Here is a 19,283-nt window from a genome sequence, read left to right as displayed (position 1 = left end):
AAAAACAACAAACACCATTATATCCATGTCTTAATAACAATTTATTAAAAATAATAACAATATCAATTTTTTATAAGGTTTTGAGATGCAAGTGTAACTCCCATTCAGAACATCACAGTGAGGAGTCAGTCAGACCTTTCGTCCGGTTGTATTCCTTGACAATACGGTCTCCACCAGGTTTCTTGGCCAACGCAGATTGAACCAACTGTAAAATGAGAGTAAACGACAGGAAAATATTCACTAAAAATTTAATGATTGACCGTAGATACACAGGATTATTTATTTTTTTAAAGGGGGCAGTCCCTAAAGGAAGCTCACAACAAACATTTTATCAACCTACCTGTTTGGCATCTTGATCTTCCTTCTGCCTTTTTCTGCAAGGACTGTAATCCTCACCTAGGATGACTGTATCATCAGAGCCGCAGGATATGAGTTCAAGGGTGACCGAATCTTCAGGACCGCAGCCTGGAAGGTCCAGCGATGCATTGGTTACGACATCAATCAATGGACTGCCTGATGATCTTGCTCCTTGGGGATCTATGTGTAGTTCCGGAGAAAGAGGGAAGGGAGAAAACACATACAATTTGTTGGTTTTTCTAAACCTTAAAGTGTAACTAAGTCTTAGTCAACAATCCATGAACTATGCTGAAAGAAATGGTTATCAAGATAGTACAATTTTACCAATGTCAAATCTGATAGTAAAAACACCAGCGTTGGGCTGCTGTGCTACTTCTTCAAAGACGTCTGCATCCACCTCTGTTCCCGTCTCATCATATACTCTGATCCCTTCAGTGACAGGTGGGATGGAGAACTTCATGAAAGCTTAAGAGAACAAATACATATGAGATAACAAGAATAAGTAAGGGTATAAACCCAGACTCTAAGTGATATATTTTGACTTTGCCACTAAATGTAGCTCGACAGAAAGTGAGACACTGAAATTATTTTCAACAAATAGCACAATGAGGTGCATCCTCAAAAGTTATGAACTGACACATCTACTTTCCTTTTGTTTTTACAATGGCATATGAATGATGACCTACCAGCATTCAAAAATTCATCGAAGCTCGGTTCGCTGATCTTGACATATTTCTGTTCGTTATAGATTCTTGTTTTAATCAACATGATGGTGTCTGTAAAACGACAAAATTAAACCCTATTATAATGTGTTACACAAAATACTTTGACAGTAACATCAGCTCCTGTTGGCATATAGTAGAAAACCATATTGTACCATTCAGGCTTTAAAAATCCCAATCAGCATTTGCCCAATTCCAAAGTAACTGGACTGTGTGGAGTCCCTATGGCATGCAGGCAGAAATCATTTTGACATGTGTGTAAACAAAGACCTCTGTTTGTATTAATTTATCGAAATGTTACCTACCATCACTGAACCATAGCACGGAATGGGGAAATCTGAAAAACAAAGTAGAGAAATTCCATGTACATAAAAGGAATAAAGGTAAAACAATGTTTGTTAGCTTATATCTGGGAATGATACAATTTTACAAAATACTGTGTCACAACAAGACAGTGAGATTAGATAAGTGGCCAAATCAATGACTTATCTTTCTGATAATATCAGATCAGATTGCTCAATTAGGCTCATTAGGATACAATGCTGTGATGTTTCATCATTAGTTGTCTATTAAATAAAGGTGAAACATTCCATTAGCCTTGTCCACATAAACAATAGTATTTTGTCCTTTTTTCTCCTGTGCATATTTTGGTTTCTACTTTTCCGTCTCTCTTCATCAGGCTAAATGATTGTGACAGTTTGCACGCCATTAGCTTGCATATTTACATTAGGCAGAGAGCAGAAGCAATAGTAGTAGTTTTGAAGCATAATATACTGTGTCTATACTGTTAAATGCATAAGCAGTAACACAACTTACTCCTCTCTGTCAACAGGCTTCTGTCATCATGCCTTCACCCCACTGTGCTCTGTTAATTCATCTGTAAATATGACCTACTAGCTGGTGCTAGTGATGATAAAATGCACAACGACGTCAGAATGTGACGCTATTAGAAGCCACTTATCAATACTACAGGCTTTATTCATTTAGGAAACCTTACCAATCAAAAACAAGACGGAGTCAGTAAATAACAACACATGCAGTAACATTACCTTATCTTTATGTTACTGAGAAAACATAGTCAAGTTCAATTTAACACTGACAAGCCTTTGCCAAACACACATTAGAAAGGACTGACAGTAATTAGACAGCAATGTGAAGCTCACATTGCTTTGAAAAGTGCTTATTTAGTGTAACACACTAGGTTGAAAGTTAATCCTAAGAACCTGCACACAACGTTAGGTTGTTCTGGATACTTTACCTAAAGAGTTGAACCCACTTCCCGCACATGAAGTCTCTGCTATTTTAATGTCATGTATGGACATTCAAAATAATACAACACTATTCCTTCACATTGACCTCTCTTCCCACATTGTCATCTTAGCGGTCACCTTAGCCTTCTGCTAGTCCGTATTTCAGGACACAAAAACTGCTCGACTAAAGTTCGCTTTAGTTATTCTAAAATGATGCTTCTGCTGAAATGTCAAAATGTGGTTTCATAAGTGATTTAGAGAAACTTACCAGTCCGTTTGAAGGAGAAGGAGAAGGAGCTTACCAGAGTACAGAGTACTTTCAAGAGTACACTAGTCTTGTAACAGTGAACATTTTCATCAACACTGTGCAGCGTTTTACTCTTGCTGTTGTTGTTATAACACTGAAATAGTCAATGTACTTTTACACTGTCTATTTTACACTAACAATTTTAACTCTGAATATTTTCACCAACACTGGGGGATATATTGGTTGGAATTACTCTTGCTGTTGTTGTTATAACTCTGAAAGAGTCAATACACTTTGACAATGCATATTTAACACTGGGGAATTTACTGTGTAGTGTTAATGTGTAGTTTTTAAGAATTATTTAATACAGAATACTGTTTAAATGCCACTAAAATGAAAACTGTCTTACAACTGCTGCTGTGTTGGCAGTCATATAAAGTGAGTTATCTACCAAGAACATACTATAATATAGAGTACAAAGTCATTATCAATGCTCTTTTGATAAAGTGCACTGTATATGGCATTGTATTAACCTACAACAGTGTTAACCACAAGTTTATAAGCAAGTTATTGCTTATAAACTTGTTACACTTGCTACACTGTTGCAACATGCAAAGCTGCTCATCTGCTCCACCTGCTAGTTTTGCATGAACACGCTGTCTCACTGCTTCAACAGTAGCTTTGTGTGGAACCACATGAAAAAAAAATCATGATCACCAAATTTTTAGCACCCACTAGGTGGCTTTGAGGAAGTGTTAACACTGGCTAAACCACAATTCTGACAATACTCAGCTTGAAGGATTGTAGAAAAAGCATTAAAAAAGACCTTCACAGCTCATCATACTCCACCTCAGTCTCTGCCATGAAGAGTACAACGTACAGTATATACAGTACTTCCTGTAATTGGAGTAGCCACTTAAGCAGCAAGGGAAGTTATTCAAGGGTTACAGGGAAGAATTACGCGGAGGAGAAAGGGTGGAAGAGGAGGAAGAGTCACCTCAGATTAAATCCGAGTTATTGCTGAAACTCCTGTGTAGCCGGTTACGCATCTCCACCTATCGGCATACCTGAAGCTTGGACTGCAGCATGCAACAACCAGGCCGGCTGAGGCTGAGGCCGTGGCTGGAGGAGCAGATTCAGTCTGGGAGGTATCCAGGAGTCAGCTGGCTGGACCAGGTAGACCCTTCCATCTCACCCTCATCCTACACACATGCATGCCTGGGCGCAAACAGTTTTGCTGGAGATGAAATCACTTAGGAACAGCAGACAGAGATTAATGCATCATGAAATACTCTTGGCAACAATGTCTTCCGTGTAACCGGTATTTTATTTTATTCTACAGTCCGCACGAATCTTCCAAATCCCGTGGATACACGCCGCTCGTCATGGATGGAGTATTGACCGGGATGCTACATTGTTCAGGAGTTGGGCCATGCACACTGGTAGGAGCCCCACATTAATACAAATATGATTTGTTCCAGCTGTGTGGTTCCCAAGTTCATTCAGAATATTTTTTATTATCTTGTGTTGTCCTGCTCATATTCTATCATTCTAAGCACTTTGCCTGATACCCATTGTTTTGTTTTTACATTTGCACTTGCGTGCTGACACTATAATGCAGAGCAACAAATGAACACACTACAATAGAACAAGCTTATATTATACTTAATATATTATACCATGTTTATATTTGTGATTTCTAGTAACAGAATGGACTACTTGGGTCAGAGCCAGAGCACTACAGACAGGCAATATTGTAGAAGTAAATGATAATGATGATAATATCTAATAATGTGAAAAGTATTTATTATTGCTAAATGTAATTAACTGTGTTCACACATGTAAAACAGCAATTTCAGGACGTTTTTTTAAACTCTTGCCTCACTTAGTATTTGGAGTTAATTGCTCAAGTCTTTCCAGTTGAGCAGCCACGGTGTTGTTGAGTCCACTTCTTTATAAATTTAACAGATTCATACCACCGTCCCAGTTTCTAGCTAAGTGATGAGAATTGCACAGGAATCTTAGATAATACCAATGTATGCCAGAATAAATATTTAAACGAAATTCATAGGAACAAACATGTATAAAGATGAGTGATCGGTTCCTGTGTCTTTTAGCATCTAAAACCTTTTCAACCAAGTTCTCCTTAATGATTCTTAGATTTGAATTTACATTTAAATTAAAAGTTCGTAAGATGTAAAACTCACAATCAAGTTCAAATTATTTATGGTGAACCTTTCAGTTTATTTATTTGGTCTTTTTTCATAGAAATCTGGACATGGGGGACTTTGTGTCCAGAATCCACTGAAAAAGAAAAAAATATACACATAATTCTTATTTATAATGATTCTTATTTTATATTCATAATCTCATACCCACATGTTTTAGCTCTATCTGTTATCTAATTTCTGTACGCTCTGAGAAAGCAGTTGCACACAAAAACACAGAAACACACACCCACACACGTCTTGGGGAAAGTCACACTTTGTGATTGGAGCTGCATCACATCATGGGAAAGCTCCAGTTCAGTTGCTGCGAGTGTGCATGGTGATCATATTGCTGTCAAAGTACAACTGCTCCTCTAAAAGATCTAGTAAAAGTAAATTCAGCAGTTGAATAAAAGAGAATGATATATTCTAAAATAAGATATTTAAATTAAAAAAAACACATTAAAAAGTAAAAATATAAAGTACACAGATTATATAACCAAACCATCAATGGTTCTTCAAGTCAGTAAATGACAGTTGCAACTTCTGTGTAATATAGCTGTTGCTACCTGTGCTCCTTTTTCTTCTTGTTAGCTCTTGTCTGCTGTAAATGATCCATTGTGGGTCTTTTCAAGCTCCAGTGATTTTATTACTTAGACTGGTAATTATATTCAGTGGACTGGCAAAGATCCAAATCACACCGTGGTGCTAAATATGAGAACTCAGCACACTGGATGAAGTCACACACTTGATGATATATGGTAGCAACACAGGTCAAGCTGTTACAGTGATGTTTGAATCTGAAAATGTTGTTTTGCGTGAGTCTGCAGAGTTTCTGCCAGTCTCTACAATGAATGGGGCTGGTGCAAAACTTAAACATAACAGGGCCATAATGGCCACATTTATAGGTAATGAACTCGGTTTAAATACACAGTAAGACTCAAGAGAAAATCTTGTTTCTGCTGACCTCCAGTGGTTTATCCTCTCACCCTGCTGCAGTGCTAGGTGTGGTTACAGGTGCAACAAAGTACTTCTCTGTCCACACCAAATAACAGCCACCAGTCAGAGGACAAATGTCATATTCCTTTGTGTTAGACCAATGCTTGTCTATATACCTGTTTACTTCAGGACGGTATTGTCCAGGCAAAGACAAGCCGGATCCAAAGACATGGAAGGCAAATTTCCGCTGTGCCTTGAATTCCCTGCCTGACATCTGCGAGCTGCGGGAGCACAGCAAGAAGAGAGGCAGCAATGCCTACAGAGTCTACAGGATGCTGCCCAGCACACAAACACACAGACGCAGGAGAGGTGAGACACACTTTTAAAATGTATTTATCTCTTCAAAGGTAAGAATATTCTGACATATTCTCAGACTAATGTGACAGTACTATCCTGTCCTCCCCTTTCTCAGGGTTGCGGTTGATCAGCAGGCCTCGAGAAAGACAAGCGAGTTTAGGTGATGATGCACACGCCCCGCATGCTTGGCAACCCGCAACAACAAGACCCACATCAGACGCACCACAGAAGGGGGAGACCTCTGCAGAAAACACATTTGGCAACATGCAAACGCACGGTGAGACGCTTGTTGTCAAAGTGTGTCGTCGTTGTTCTGACTGTGATTATAAAAGACGTTGCCTCTGTAGCCTGATAACGATGATAGTTATTTTTTGTTGAGAAGGGACTTGGGAGGCCAAACCAGAGGACCAGGAGCAGAACGAGGCTGTGTTTAAGGTACCGGACCTTTCATGTACTGACTGATTGAACATTGAGTGTATGACACTATCATAAAGACTCTCTCACTGGCACTGGAATGACTGAAAACTGATGGAAAGTTATCCAATGAAACTGCATCACATTTGGCAAAACTGCGTAGAGATCAGTTGCATATTCCTGGGATGCAGTTTGGGTGGTGCACTAGGTCTCTGTCTGACTGACTGTAGGTTTTTTTTCTCTCCCGTAGTTGATGGACCACTTAAGCAACACTGACGTCTGGAACCAGACTGGGGAGCAGAGAGGATGGAGAACACACACACTGTGGGACCACTGGCACTGTACGACACCATATAACTTCTTAAGTCTTCTTATAGTTTGGTGATTTTTTCAAATAATTGGGGTAATTAAAAACTCTGTCAGATTGCATCAGTAGTAGGTTAATATTGTGTTCACAAATGAATGCAGTCCTGCAAAAAAATATATAGTGCTGCTTAAAGACAAAATGTGATTTTAGGGGGGGTATTGCTGTAAGAAAGACAAACATAGATGAAATAAAAGCACATATTACTTAGTTAACCAAGCCACAAAGATCTACGCATCTGAACCTACATAAAAAGTTAGATGTGTAGACCAAATGTCTGTGTGTGTGTGTGTGTGTGTGTGTGATAATTCATGCTGCAGTTGGAAAATAATATAAAATAAAGTCCTATAATGCTTAAAATAGCTAGGAGGTCCCATCTTTTCATGTGTTTATTCACTTCCAATGTTGTTTTCTGCTCCTCAGGTGCTGGTGAGGATAACCTGTACTCTCTGCACACAGAGAACTACAGTGAGCTGTTTGGTCCAAACTACATCAAGGAGCTCTCAGATTGGTCCATGCACTAACACACATGCCGTGGCTGTACACCAATTGACGACTCCTCCTGCTGTTTGTGCTGCTGTAACCATAACATTTGATTAAAAGCTGTTTTTCCTTCAGGCTTTCTTGCAAACCTTCAGCTGATTTCTCCCTACCGTCTGTCTGCTGAGCTGACCACTGAAAAAGAGAAATGAAAGAGGGAGGCCGGTGGGAGAATATTGCTCCGTCAGTCAGTCGGCCGGCCTTCCTCTCTGCTGAGCATGCTGAGATGAAGATCCTGTTCCAAGCCAAGCTTTATCTGTCATCATCACTTTGGTTCACTATGCTTCAGTGCCTCAAACTCTCTGACATGACACCAAGCTCACACCACAGCTCACAGAGTAAACAGATCTAATTTCGCTTTAGTGCAGAATAGCTTTTGGTTTAACCAATTTTTAAGTCTTCTAAAAACTATTTTTGTATATTTTCATGCAGCCCATGGTGCAGTTTGTTTTGTGTGATATTTTACAACCTGTTTAGTGTTTGTTTTGTATTTTTTAAATAATTGCGCATTTACAAAGTGTAAAAGCAAGTGAAGCTCATTTCCTTGTTGTGAGTCTTTACATATTGTGTATATGTACTGTATATGACCTGAGGGCTTCAGAAGCTGGCTGTGTGTATCATTTTAATGAATTGTATAACCGGCAGTGGAATTAATGATATTTGGCCTCACTCGCCGTCATTACTAAACTGCTGTCAACTGATGTGATAAATACAAAAAAGCCAAACTGTAATGTGCCCTTATTGTTTATTTACTTTTTAAAGACTTGCCACATTTAAACATTTTAGCAATTTTTTTTCAACAGCACAGAACATTAAAGTAATTAAATAAAAAACTATTTGTTGTGAGCGCTTTACTATAAATAAATATGTTGTCAGACTGCAAAAAGTAACAAATGCGTTGCACTAAATGAATACAGCCACACAAAAGTATAACTCACTTCCTGGCTCAGTTAAAAATGATACGATCGACTGAAATCAAACCTCTTTAGTCTTCTTAAAAGCTGCTTTTAAAGGCTGCTGTCAGCTCAGCATATAGGGAATGTGAGGTTAATATACAGTGGAGTACAATTTTAAGCCTTTTTCATGGGAGACATGATGACTCGTCATAGCAGGAGAAGCACAGGTGCAAACAACAACACTAATTATGAATCTGTTCCTTGATGATGTCACCTGAATGTAATGCAGCCTGCACACATGTACTCTTCCTGCTAGGTAGGACTTAATACAAAAACAAAAACTGGCATTTGATATCAAACCGACAAATCATCAAATAAATAAAAATACATCAAATAAATATTAACAGTGGTGGAGAGCAACTAAGTATGATTAATCAGTCCCAGTACTTGAGTACAACTTTGATGTTATTGTACTTTACTAGTCCGGCTGTATTTCCATTTGTTGTTGTTTTAACCTCTATTCCATTGCATTTCAGGGAAACATTGTACTTTCTACATTTGTTGACCAATAAAGTTTTCATAAAAAAGTTTTTTCAAATATAGCAAACATGTTGTCAAGATTGAAACAGCGGTTCCCAACCGGTTCTCTTGCGACCCTCTACAAAAAGTTGTTTGTTTTGCCCTTTGCCACATTTCAGATGTCAATGATTTGTTAGCAGCTGCGCCAAAGAGACATTTCCCCTCTAAACTTCTCAGACGGTTTCATTACAATAGCGGTCAAAGGCCCATAGAGGTCAAATGTTCCATTATTTCAGGAAAAGGAGCAAAGGTTAAAGAAAAAAAAAATCAAGTGTATCAGAACCTTGTTTTCTTTTTTCCTCTTCAATGAATCATTTCACGCCGCCTCAAATTTATCTTGTGACCCTTTTGAGGGGATAAAAAGTAAAAATATAAAGTACACAGATTATATAACCAAACCATCAATGGTTCTTCAAGTCAGTTAATGACGGTTGCAACTAGCTCCTCTAGTGTGCTGTATGTAGACTAAACTATATGCAGCAGTAAAAATAGCTCCACCTCAACAAGCAACAGTAAAATGCTACTTACACATTGAAACAACTGTATTAAAATCCTAATAATATAATAAGAAAATATCAATCAGTCACAGGCACCACTTTTCAGCCGAGGGGTGATTTAACTTTTGATACTTTAGTACCTAAGTAGGATTTTGAATGCAGGACTTTCACTTGTAGTGGAATATTTCTACAGTGTTGTATTGGTAATTTGAGTTTAGTTAATGATCTGTGCTCTTCTTCTACCACTTAATGTTGACTGGAAACCCTTTTGTAATTTTTCTTCCAGAATGAGTTCAACCATTCGCTCTCTCACCCCATAGATGTGAGAGTTTTGCCTCAAAATGAAAACATGGAACACACAGTTGGTCAAATATCAACATTTAACATTTATTTCTCATTGTTTATTCTGAAAAAATGCAGAAAAAAAGACAGATGAACTTCCCTTAAAGTAGGAACAACATATCAGGCAGTTCCTGAAGAAAAAAACAAATATACAACAAAAACACTGCTCCAACTCTCTGCCTTCCCAGTGATGTTATAAAGAAGAAAAAAGCCTAAAATACGAATGACCCTGAATACATACAAACCATGGATCGATTACTTTCATGTTACATATTTACAATATCATCATAGAAGAAGTCCAATTACAAGAATCCCAAAAGGAAACTAATTTTTGAGTCACATTCAACCAGTCCACAAGCACAGCCTGCTGGTCACATAATATACTGCAATCCCAGTATGTCTTACATACTACAGCATTCTGCACAGAGCTGGGAAAACACCACCTAGTTTACACATATCTGGATCTCTTTTCAAACAGGAACTACTACAGAAACATTTAAAGAGGAACAGATGAGCACTGTGACAATATTTTAGCATGATGAATCAGAGTTGGAAAAATGGTTACCAGCAGTTTTAAGGCCGTAAATAATAAGATATTACAAAAGTGACTATATCTAACAGGGTAATTTGTGCTGCCTGGTACCAACACAAAACATTTTCTCTTTTATCATTAATAGTATGGCAATAGCACGCACTTAACACCAATTTACACAGACGTTTGCTTGACTTAATAATACAAAGACATTCTGTTGAAAGTGAATCATAAGATGTACATTGAGGACATTTATTGATAAATCCAGGCCAGCTGGTTTGCCCGACACATTTGACCTTTTGATTCAGAATGACGGTACGTTGTGATGAGCAGTGTGTACATGATGATCAACCCAAGTAGCAGGGGATATGCATTAAATATTCATACTGCAGCTGCTCTGTCACTATTGGCAAAAGGCATTTTTCAATGGAGTCTGGTTCAGAAATTTGTACTACATATGACAATACTGAGGGATGACAAAGCCGGTCAATAAAAAGGGTAAATATTAACTTTAATCTGATCATTTGCACGACTGACAACCAGCGTAATCTGGCAATAAGAGCTGCACTCATTCACATTACCCTACGAGAGGAACCCTTTATAGAAAATGATCTCTACTTGAATAAGGAGAGAGAACTTTAAACATCTTTTAACACTGAAGCAATTTAATCACATACACTGCTACAAAGGTTGGGCCGCATTAGGTTGGATGCCATTTAGTTGCATGTGTCCGCCAGCTTTAAGAGTTCTGACATTCGAGTTTTCAAAGAAACATGAAACTATTAAGACCTCTGGAGGATCATTTCTGCCAAGATTATGGGTGTATCAACCAAAAACTTAAAAGAAAAAGGATTTTATATCAAGATAAATATGAGATGTCATGATAAGACACTGTGTGAAACACAAACTGTGCAGGGGAAAAGGAACAGAATACCAAAAAGGTATTGATGGACATACAGTTGGTAGGCTACAGGTTTGAAAATACCTCCAACCGTATCAAACTTGGTCCACATTTGTGGCTGTGTTTGCAGTGTGAAATAATTAGTTCCAAGTACAATTCTTGGTCTACTGTTGGAACACAAGACTTGAAAAGAAGAAAATAGAAAAATATGAATCCTGTTGGAACCACTTAGCTCAGTATTTACAGCGTCAAGCTGCCAAACGACACAAGTAAAACAAATAATGAACATGACTTCAGAAGGCAGATTAGGAAGTTCATAGTTTATTAAAATTCTATATGATTCAAATCTAAATGAGTATAAAAAAAACAGTTGAAATCAATGCGGAATTCCTAAGCAAGTCTGAGTGTACAATGTGTGATCCAGTGTACTCTACTCATTTCAAGTTTATTACAAGACAGCAATCTTTAACCCTGAAAGCAACTCGGAGAATGAGTATTTCTCAGAATAAAACAATGAACGTGTCACTTTTTGCCTTCCCACCTCTACCTGTCCTTTGATAAACCTCTGAAAATTAAAGAAAGAAACTGAATGTTCCAAATCTCCAGCGTGGCCCAGCCACCATGAGGTCCGTTTGCAAATCAGATAATAAATACAGGCATCCAAATGGGCTACAACAGCAAATATTTTTGAAAATATTTTCCTCATGCATACACACAAGCATACATCTGACTGAGATTATGAGCTTTCTAAACCCTCTTATCTATTCTTAACAGTTACTCTTTACAGTGCAACAGTATGGCAGCAAATGGATAGCAGTGCTTTCATTAAAAAAAGGAATGGAAAATAAAAATATATACAACATTATGGAAAAGCAGTAGTTTCATCTTTTGGTCCTGCGTCCATTATAGACAGAACTGCTTTTTTGAAAACGCTTCCTCATATCAACAACAGTAGTTTCCACAAGACTGTGAAGGGCTGCGAGGGGGAAAAGAGTAAATGTTAGGATCTCAATTGCTTCTGATAGTTGGGGTGTGTCTTAAGACCAAATCATACTAGTCTACCATCAAATCTTAGCCTGTTTAGTTAAGGTTTGGGTGAAGAAGTCACTTTTTGAGAGCAGCCAACAAGGTGCTTACTCTGCCTCTTTCACCTGTCTTTTTTTCCAAACAATGTTTGATATTGTTGGCCGCCCAAAGAGAGAAAAGGTCAATAAGTAGAAAGTGAAAGTGACCATAGCAACATGCAGTAGTAGTAGTAGTTTAAAAACAAGGCAGTGTGCAACATTAACTGTTAACCAGTTGCTGGAGTCCAGTAGAAAGGAATGCCTCTACCCAAAACCAAACTCACAAATAAAAAAAACTTTTAAAATGTGTTTTTACTGACAACTGAGTCACTGTCACCCGGAAAATGGAAGTGGTTATCGGCACAACAAAGCTAATCAAGAGGAAGGACATTCATTCCTTCAAGGGAGTGCTGAAGTCCCCTAATAAAACATGACCATATACAGTACAGTGCAAATATTTGCTGCGAGGCGGTTCACCAGTTTCCTTTCAAGGCTACTTGAGACAAGCTTGCCGTCATGTGCAAGCCTGTTTTGCAATCTTTTTCTCCGCCAGGACGATCATGTGATCGGTCGTGTAAATGCGCCCATGCTTGAGTGTGCACCTCTGTGTCTGTCCAGCATTCTGCTGCAGCAAAGTGGCAGTAGCCAGTAAGGCTGCACACTAAGGGACCTGTCATGGTTGGGGTGACTCTCGCTTTCTCAAAACAGCTTATATTGCCTGTTGTTTCGTGTCATTGACTGCCTGCTGAACCCTCACGCACCACTCTTAACTACCCCCCAGGCCGCTCGTGATAACACAGCTGAGTCCTCTCACTTTTAGAGTTTTGGACAGTATGTTTGGCTAAAAGCTAACAAAACTACCAGTGCACACACTGCTGAGTAAAGTGTAGTTGCAGACACACCTGGTGGAAATCTGCACTCCACCGAGTGCACCTTTCTACTTTGTTATGAAAAGCATGGGTGGGGTCAAGTCAGGGACTTACAGTTTTAAATGTTAACTTGGAAGTCTTTAAATTCCAATATTGGTGTCTTTCTCATCAACAGCAAACATGTTAAAGCTAGAGTCTTAAATTACATTTCTACTTAAACACTGGTTTAAAGCATGGAAGTTGGAAATTAACCTGATCACATACTGCATGTTGCTTGTATTGTAAAAGATGTCGGTAATCTAATTTTCCTGAAAAACAAACTAGAACTTTAAGTACTCACAAATAGCTATTGGCATAAAACAAGTCTAAGCCAGCTTTTCATGGCTTTGTGGAAGTCAAAGTTCTGTGGCTGAATATCAGTTTCACTAAGTAAAGAATCTCTCACCTGGTTACAACTGAGAACCTTCAGATCCTCCGTGCACGTAGCCCCCTTTAGATTTCATTTGGGCTTGAACGAGGTCCACCTACAGACATCAAGGAGTAAATGTTAATTGACTGAAAACTTATGTTTGCTTCATTCTGTTTGTCAAATATTATGCAAAGACGAGGAAAAACCTACTGATGGCAATCCGAGGCCCATGTCCCCCGAGCCTACATGTGTGGTGTGAACGAAGTTTGTCGGCTCCCCGATCATGGAGCGATCGATCCGTCGCCGCCGTTTCTGAAATTGCGTACCACAAACATACACTTCTTTAAAACCTGAAGATCACAACTCTTAACATCCTAAATATATTTACAGTAACATCAATAATCAGAGGGGATGGAGAAGAGGTAAACAATAACCAAAACAGAGCGTGCTCAGCCTTTCCTGTATATTATTCTGACACTTTCTTTCATTAGTAGTGAGCCTGTGCTGTTGAGCTTAAACACAGACTGAGGTTGACATTCATGATTCCTTTTATCTAATCTATGAGCTGACAGACACTACAGTGAGGCACAATGACTGGTTGTTACAAAAGTAAACCTCATTCAATCAAAGTAAGTGGCGTGTCAGACAGCAGGATGTAGCAAGCTGGAGGCCCAATACCCAGTTCTTATTTAATCCATAGTAAAAAAGCGGAAGGAATACATATTTCAGGCACCACACAGCAGCAATGCCTAAAAGAAACTATCTGAGAATTGTGGATATTCATTATTTTCCCAGCTTGAGTCTAGTGGAGGATATATAGGCCAGTACACTGGATAACACCAGATAATACAGCGCTGTTTATTAACCTAGATATTAAAACCCATGTTGTACCAATTTCCCACAAGACCCCGACATTACAATTGACTAAATCAAATTGTCCTCCAAGTTGATTTCATACTCACAGGCTGTGGCTGCTCTGCAATGCAGCAGCTGAAACAAACCCAGAACTCAGTCATTCTGAGGCTGACGAAGAAGCCGCAGCAGTTTCCGTTCTCAGTTCAGACGTCTCTCTGCGTCTGTCTTCCTGTTCAGTGTTGCCAGAGCCTCAAACACACCGGAAACTGATGACAGACACAGACCACTGGTTGCTCTGGGGTAAACCGTTGGCACGAGAACTGTTCTCCCAACACAGGGCAGCACACTCCTGTCAACCGGGGAAAGGTGTAGAAAAAAAATAAATGTATTGAACGCCGACACACTTTGACAAATTAGACATTATTGTCTAGGTTTTCATAATAATCTACACATTGCTTTTCCTGTGAAGCTATTAAAGATGTTGATCAGCGACTTTCCTTAATAGAATTTGATGTATACCACCTAATAACAATATGAGAAAAGTAGTAGTTGATTTAGCAGGCTTTTTTCGGCCTACAAACCACTTCATGATAAGCTATCTCTTCTGGAAAGACCTACAGATAATCAGGTCAAACCTAAAGACATGGCCATTGGCATACATACAGCTAGTCTGATGAAAAATACTTTGATTTCATATTCCCTTTTTTTTAAATGAACTGCTGTTCCATTTACCCTACATAAACATGAATGGTATTCTGAATTTCTCATATAGAGTAATTAGTTGTAAGTAGTACAAGATTAAAAACGATTGTACATTTCTCAAGGTTTACCCTGAAAATGGAAGAAATTGGCTCAAAGCACACTCTTTGTTTCAACGTGGGAGCCTGAGCAGTCACCTACTGTAAACACAGGTTGTCCAATGGATCAACAGGTTTCACTTAACCATTTGTATGTCATCTCTTGTGTAAACAACAAAGAATTTCATTATGAACATGGCCACTGATCAGCTTATGCTCCAGTGTTCATTATGCTAATATAATTACAGTAGCTTCGATAAAATATCCATTTTTAATATATCCCCGGAGCGGAAATAATCTAGAGGCTTATTCCTGAACAGACAAGAAAATGTAGAACAGAAAATCTGGAGCATCGGAATAAATGACTGAAAAGGTCTATGCTGCCCGTTACTATTCTACATTTAATGTTGCATAGCTACCACATATCCCAAATCATGGATGAGAAACTTGTTGTGTAATGCTTGTAGGCATACAGGATCTCCAGATGGTGACCCAGGATCACACTTGTGTCACATGTGTGAAGATGCAACAGTGCAACTTTAAAGGCACAAGATAAAATTGGCTTTTAAAGGCTGTCCCAAATGTAGTTTATTGTGAACAAAGGCAGTCAAGTTCTTTTAAAGTATGAATGAACAGCAGCATGATCAGATATTTCGAGATGTGTCAGTGGATAAAGTGGTTTTGCTGCATATGAAAAAAACAGAACAGGATAAGGCATTTAATTCAGCCATTATTGCTGTCAGACAGTTGGATCAAATGATCTGCCAGATGCAAAGAGTTCGCTGACAAAGTAGATTTCCTTATTTGTAATTGTGGCTGACATTACACATCGCTGACATTGAACTGCATCGAGGTGAATCGTTTTATCAGCTGCCAGAGATTTGGGTGCAGACTAGAGGTGCTTGATGTTGATCTTAATGGATGCTGAAATCCTTAAAAGGATGAGTTACTGTGGCCCCGACCTCGGTATTTGCAAACAAATTAATGTTATGTAACTTCGCCCCGTTGCGGCAAAGACTCTGGTCATCCGGGTCGGAGCTAAAACCACATTACTTACTAATGATACCATCCATGAATGAATTCACATCGGACTGCTTTAGTTAGGAGAGCAAGGACGTTGCCTGCAGGGTTAGCATTACCAGTTGCTAGCACTGTTAGCTCACAAGCAAAAAAGGGTTCGTTTTTTTCCACTGACAGCTAGCTAACCAGGCTAACTGAGCCCTTTTTCCCCCCCGAAGGTGTGACTTAAACGATGACCAAAAAACCCGAAACGTTAAACAAATGAATCTTCAATTTAGTGTTGACCAGCTGTATGATAAACACACGATCAAGAGTTATCACGGTTTTAAGTGGATAAACTTACCAGATGACGACCGGGTTTTGTCGGAGTAAAAAAGCGAGCGATCGATTGAAAGCTAAAGAATGCCAAAAAAAAAACCAACCCGGAACTACGCTCCCCGATGACGTCACACGACTTCCGCTGTAGAGTGTGACGACTTCCGCCCTGACCCACGTTTCTCACAGGAGATACTAGAAACTATTCGCTGTTAGAAGTCGCGTTTAAATATCAGGATGAGGCCGCTAACCGACGAAGAGACGAAGACGATGTTTGAGAAACTTTCCAAATAGTAAGTGGACTCTGGGGATATTCTCCTTTTGCTTATTTAGACTCTAATATATATAACAAATGTGTTAGCATCCTGTTAGCATGCGTGTCTTTGCTCTCCCACAACAGTATCGGTGAAAACATCAAACTACTGGTGGACCGACCCGATGGCTCTTACTGTTTCAGGCTACACAATGACCGTGTGTACTACATGAGGTAATCCAGGATATGCTATGTGGTGGTTACTATAAGTGATGCTAATAAAGGCATTCAGACACTCACATGTCCTTGTCTGTCCACAGTGAGAAAATTCTGAAGTTGGCAACACACATTTCCCGGGACAAGCTGGTGTCAGTGGGCACATGTTTTGGAAAGTTCACAAAGACCATTAAATTCCGCCTGCACATCACAGCTCTGGATTTCCTGGCGCCCTACGCAAAGGTGAGGACGGGGTGCTCGATTATGTTGTCTCTTTGCAGCCATCATTTGCATCCCTCCACCCCCTCCTCTCTCACTGCCAATGAGGTGCAGCGAGGAGATGGATAAAGTGAGGCAATACAAACACCTGTGTCAACACTGGAGTGACACAGATTAGAAAGTGACTGTAGGCAGGCCTCCCTTATGGTTCAGTGTCGTACATGTCCATTCTTAGTGGTCTTCACTGTTGATCCACTGGTAAGCACCATGTCATACTCTCTCACACATGCAACTGTTCATCTTTATATTCAACACGCCACTAATTATAGTAAATGCCACTGTCTGTTCTGTCAGATGTGATCTGTCCGATTTATTGACATATGAGATGAGAACAAGTGTATCTCAATAAGCTATGGCAGATCTTCACATGCCACTAAACAAGAGGTGCACACCGTTAACCACCTTTTTGATTTCTGCACTGCTGGTGATTTTTCATCTATTGGCCATCATTGAAATAGCGGTCACTATTCCTGCAGGTCTTAAAGCACATCAGCTTTTACCAGATCAACAGTTAACTTGCTGTAACGAGGTTACAGTGACAGACACACGTGCGGCTGCACTGGCGTCGGAAAAAAATATTGAACATTGACTGACTTAAGTAAAGGGAGCTGGATAGGTTTTACAAAGCAACCAGATAACATTCTCCTGCTTCATGAGACAGCTCCCTGATGTTTGAATACACTCCGTCTTTCAAGTTCATTCATCCAGCCAAACAACACGTGGCTTTTAATTAAATGGATATTTTTGAAGCCGTCTAAAGTTTTGATTGAGTATTGGAGTAATTTAAAATGTCGATATGAAGATTGTTGTTTGATGTTTTGTCTACATGTTTATCTTTGTCTGGCTGTCCTGGAAGCCTGCCTTTTTAAATTATAGAGATTTGTGTTGATAATTTACTGAGATATGACTGATATTTATGCATACCATGTGTCCTTTTCTATTCTCTTAAAAAACTATAATGATTAAAACATTTCATCTCATGCATATATGACTAACTAGAAGCTTCCTGTCATGTCTTTTAGTTCAAGGTGTGGGTGAAACCTGGAACAGAGCAGTCTTTCCTCTACGGGAACCATGTGCTGAAATCGGGGCTTGGGAGAATCACTGAGAACACGAATCAGTACCAGGGAGTCGTGGTCTACTCCATGACGGATGTGCCCCTGGTAAGTTTCGGAACTATGGTGCTGTATTGATCAAAGGGGATTCAGAAATCATTTAACTTTCCTACCTCACTGCTTTCAATCAGAACTTTTTTTCATGCACTATTTTTTTTAATTTAATATGAGGGGGGGGGAATTCAATTTGCATAATGCAAATTTGCAACTTGTTAGTTAGCTTCCTTGTGATTTTAGAAGTTATTTGTGTTTAGCTGGGGTGGTTGTCCCATATGGGTCAGCTTTGAAGGCCCCAGGGCTTTCATGCTGAGAATGAAGGAAAAAAGCATTTCTTCACAACAATGCATCATTCAGAAGAAACATATTTGCTAGATGAGTTCAATTTCGATCATCTCACAAACATGTTGATCTTTGTCGTTGTTCAGAGGGGATTTCTAAACCAGTCATGTGTCTTATCTCTCAGGGTTTCGGAGTTGCAGCCAAGTCTACCCTGGAGTGTCGGCGAGTGGACCCCATGTCCATTGTAGTGTTCCACCAGGCCGACGTGGGAGAGTTCATTAGGAATGAAGACACTTTAACATGAAGATGCAACAACAGATGGCTTGTTAAATGCTCCCTTTCTCTACCTATTTTGTACATGGCAACACTCATTCAATTCAAAGAACCGCTGTTCTGGGTGTAAATGAATGAATGAATGAACATTCACACCCAGAAAAGCGGTTCTTTTATCAGAAGGGATTGGTTGGATCTAAGAGTATCTTAATAGCAGATGTAACAACCATACCTTATTTCCAATGCACAGTCTAGGGACTAAAACAAAAAAACTGTTTTCTGTGATATTCTTTTGTAAATGTCATCTTTAAAATAAAACCATAATGTCTTTGTAGTAATTTGTTTTGGTGAGCTTGCTTCTAATATAAGGCTGCAGTGAAAATGCATACTAGACA

The 19,283-nt window shown here is 39.1% G+C and overlaps 3 protein-coding genes across 4 annotated transcripts; 2 read left to right on the top strand and 1 right to left on the bottom strand.

Moving 5' to 3' along the window:
- Positions 1–3,662: 3,662 nt before the first annotated feature.
- Positions 3,663–7,381, top strand: LOC129105766 (interferon regulatory factor 1-like). The gene is made up of 7 exons (XM_054616954.1): positions 3,663–3,752; positions 3,919–4,018; positions 5,912–6,091; positions 6,195–6,356; positions 6,462–6,514; positions 6,744–6,834; positions 7,281–7,381. Exons 1-7 carry the CDS (start codon positions 3,663–3,665, stop codon positions 7,379–7,381), a joined length of 777 nt encoding a protein of 258 aa, XP_054472929.1.
- A 2,363-nt stretch (positions 7,382–9,744) lies between these two features.
- Positions 9,745–17,099, bottom strand: cdc42se2 (CDC42 small effector 2). Of its 2 annotated transcripts, none has more exons than XM_054607862.1 (5): positions 17,027–17,099; positions 14,449–14,690; positions 13,697–13,798; positions 13,523–13,601; positions 9,745–12,120 (listed from the first exon to the last, which is right to left on the bottom strand). In XM_054607862.1, the coding sequence occupies exons 2-4, from the start codon at positions 14,500–14,502 to the stop codon at positions 13,527–13,529; spliced, it is 231 nt and encodes a 76-aa protein (XP_054463837.1). In that variant the 5' UTR covers positions 14,503–14,690; positions 17,027–17,099; the 3' UTR covers positions 9,745–12,120; positions 13,523–13,526. The 2 variants fall into 2 exon arrangements, with proteins under 2 accessions (XP_054463837.1, XP_054463828.1); XM_054607853.1 differs by lacking the exon at positions 17,027–17,099 and adding an exon at positions 16,502–16,588.
- nip7 (NIP7 nucleolar pre-rRNA processing protein) lies at positions 16,622–19,145 on the top strand. The gene is made up of 5 exons (XM_054607845.1): positions 16,622–16,766; positions 16,874–16,960; positions 17,047–17,185; positions 18,244–18,384; positions 18,800–19,145. The coding sequence occupies exons 1-5, from the start codon at positions 16,711–16,713 to the stop codon at positions 18,917–18,919; spliced, it is 543 nt and encodes a 180-aa protein (XP_054463820.1). The 5' UTR covers positions 16,622–16,710; the 3' UTR covers positions 18,920–19,145.
- The last annotated feature ends 138 nt before the right edge of the window (positions 19,146–19,283 follow it).

Source organism: Anoplopoma fimbria, chromosome 2 (assembly GCF_027596085.1).
Source record: "Anoplopoma fimbria isolate UVic2021 breed Golden Eagle Sablefish chromosome 2, Afim_UVic_2022, whole genome shotgun sequence".
NCBI classification, from domain to species: domain Eukaryota; kingdom Metazoa; phylum Chordata; class Actinopteri; order Perciformes; family Anoplopomatidae; genus Anoplopoma; species Anoplopoma fimbria.
The sequence above is the reverse complement of the archived record's forward strand: the minus strand, read 5'-3'. Positions and strand labels throughout refer to the sequence as shown.

Excerpts from the sequence above, each read along its gene's own strand:
- LOC129105766 (XM_054616954.1), top strand. The coding sequence starts at position 3,663 with ATGCAACAACCAGGCCGGCTGAGGCTGAGGCCGTGGCTGGAGGAGCAG. Across the intron at positions 6,357-6,461 it reads TGGCAACATGCAAACGCACG|GGACTTGGGAGGCCAAACCA; the intron begins GTGAGACGCTTG and ends TTTGTTGAGAAG. Across the intron at positions 6,515-6,743 it reads AGAACGAGGCTGTGTTTAAG|TTGATGGACCACTTAAGCAA; the intron begins GTACCGGACCTT and ends TCTCTCCCGTAG.
- cdc42se2 (XM_054607862.1), bottom strand. The coding sequence starts at position 14,502 with ATGACTGAGTTCTGGGTTTGTTTCAGCTGCTGCATTGCAGAGCAGCCA. Across the intron at positions 13,799-14,448 it reads TTGCAGAGCAGCCACAGCCT|AAACGGCGGCGACGGATCGA; the intron begins GTGAGTATGAAA and ends ACGCAATTTCAG. Across the intron at positions 13,602-13,696 it reads TGGGCCTCGGATTGCCATCA|GTGGACCTCGTTCAAGCCCA; the intron begins GTAGGTTTTTCC and ends TGATGTCTGTAG.
- nip7 (XM_054607845.1), top strand. The coding sequence starts at position 16,711 with ATGAGGCCGCTAACCGACGAAGAGACGAAGACGATGTTTGAGAAACTT. Across the intron at positions 16,767-16,873 it reads TTTGAGAAACTTTCCAAATA|TATCGGTGAAAACATCAAAC; the intron begins GTAAGTGGACTC and ends CTCCCACAACAG. Across the intron at positions 18,385-18,799 it reads CCATGACGGATGTGCCCCTG|GGTTTCGGAGTTGCAGCCAA; the intron begins GTAAGTTTCGGA and ends CTTATCTCTCAG.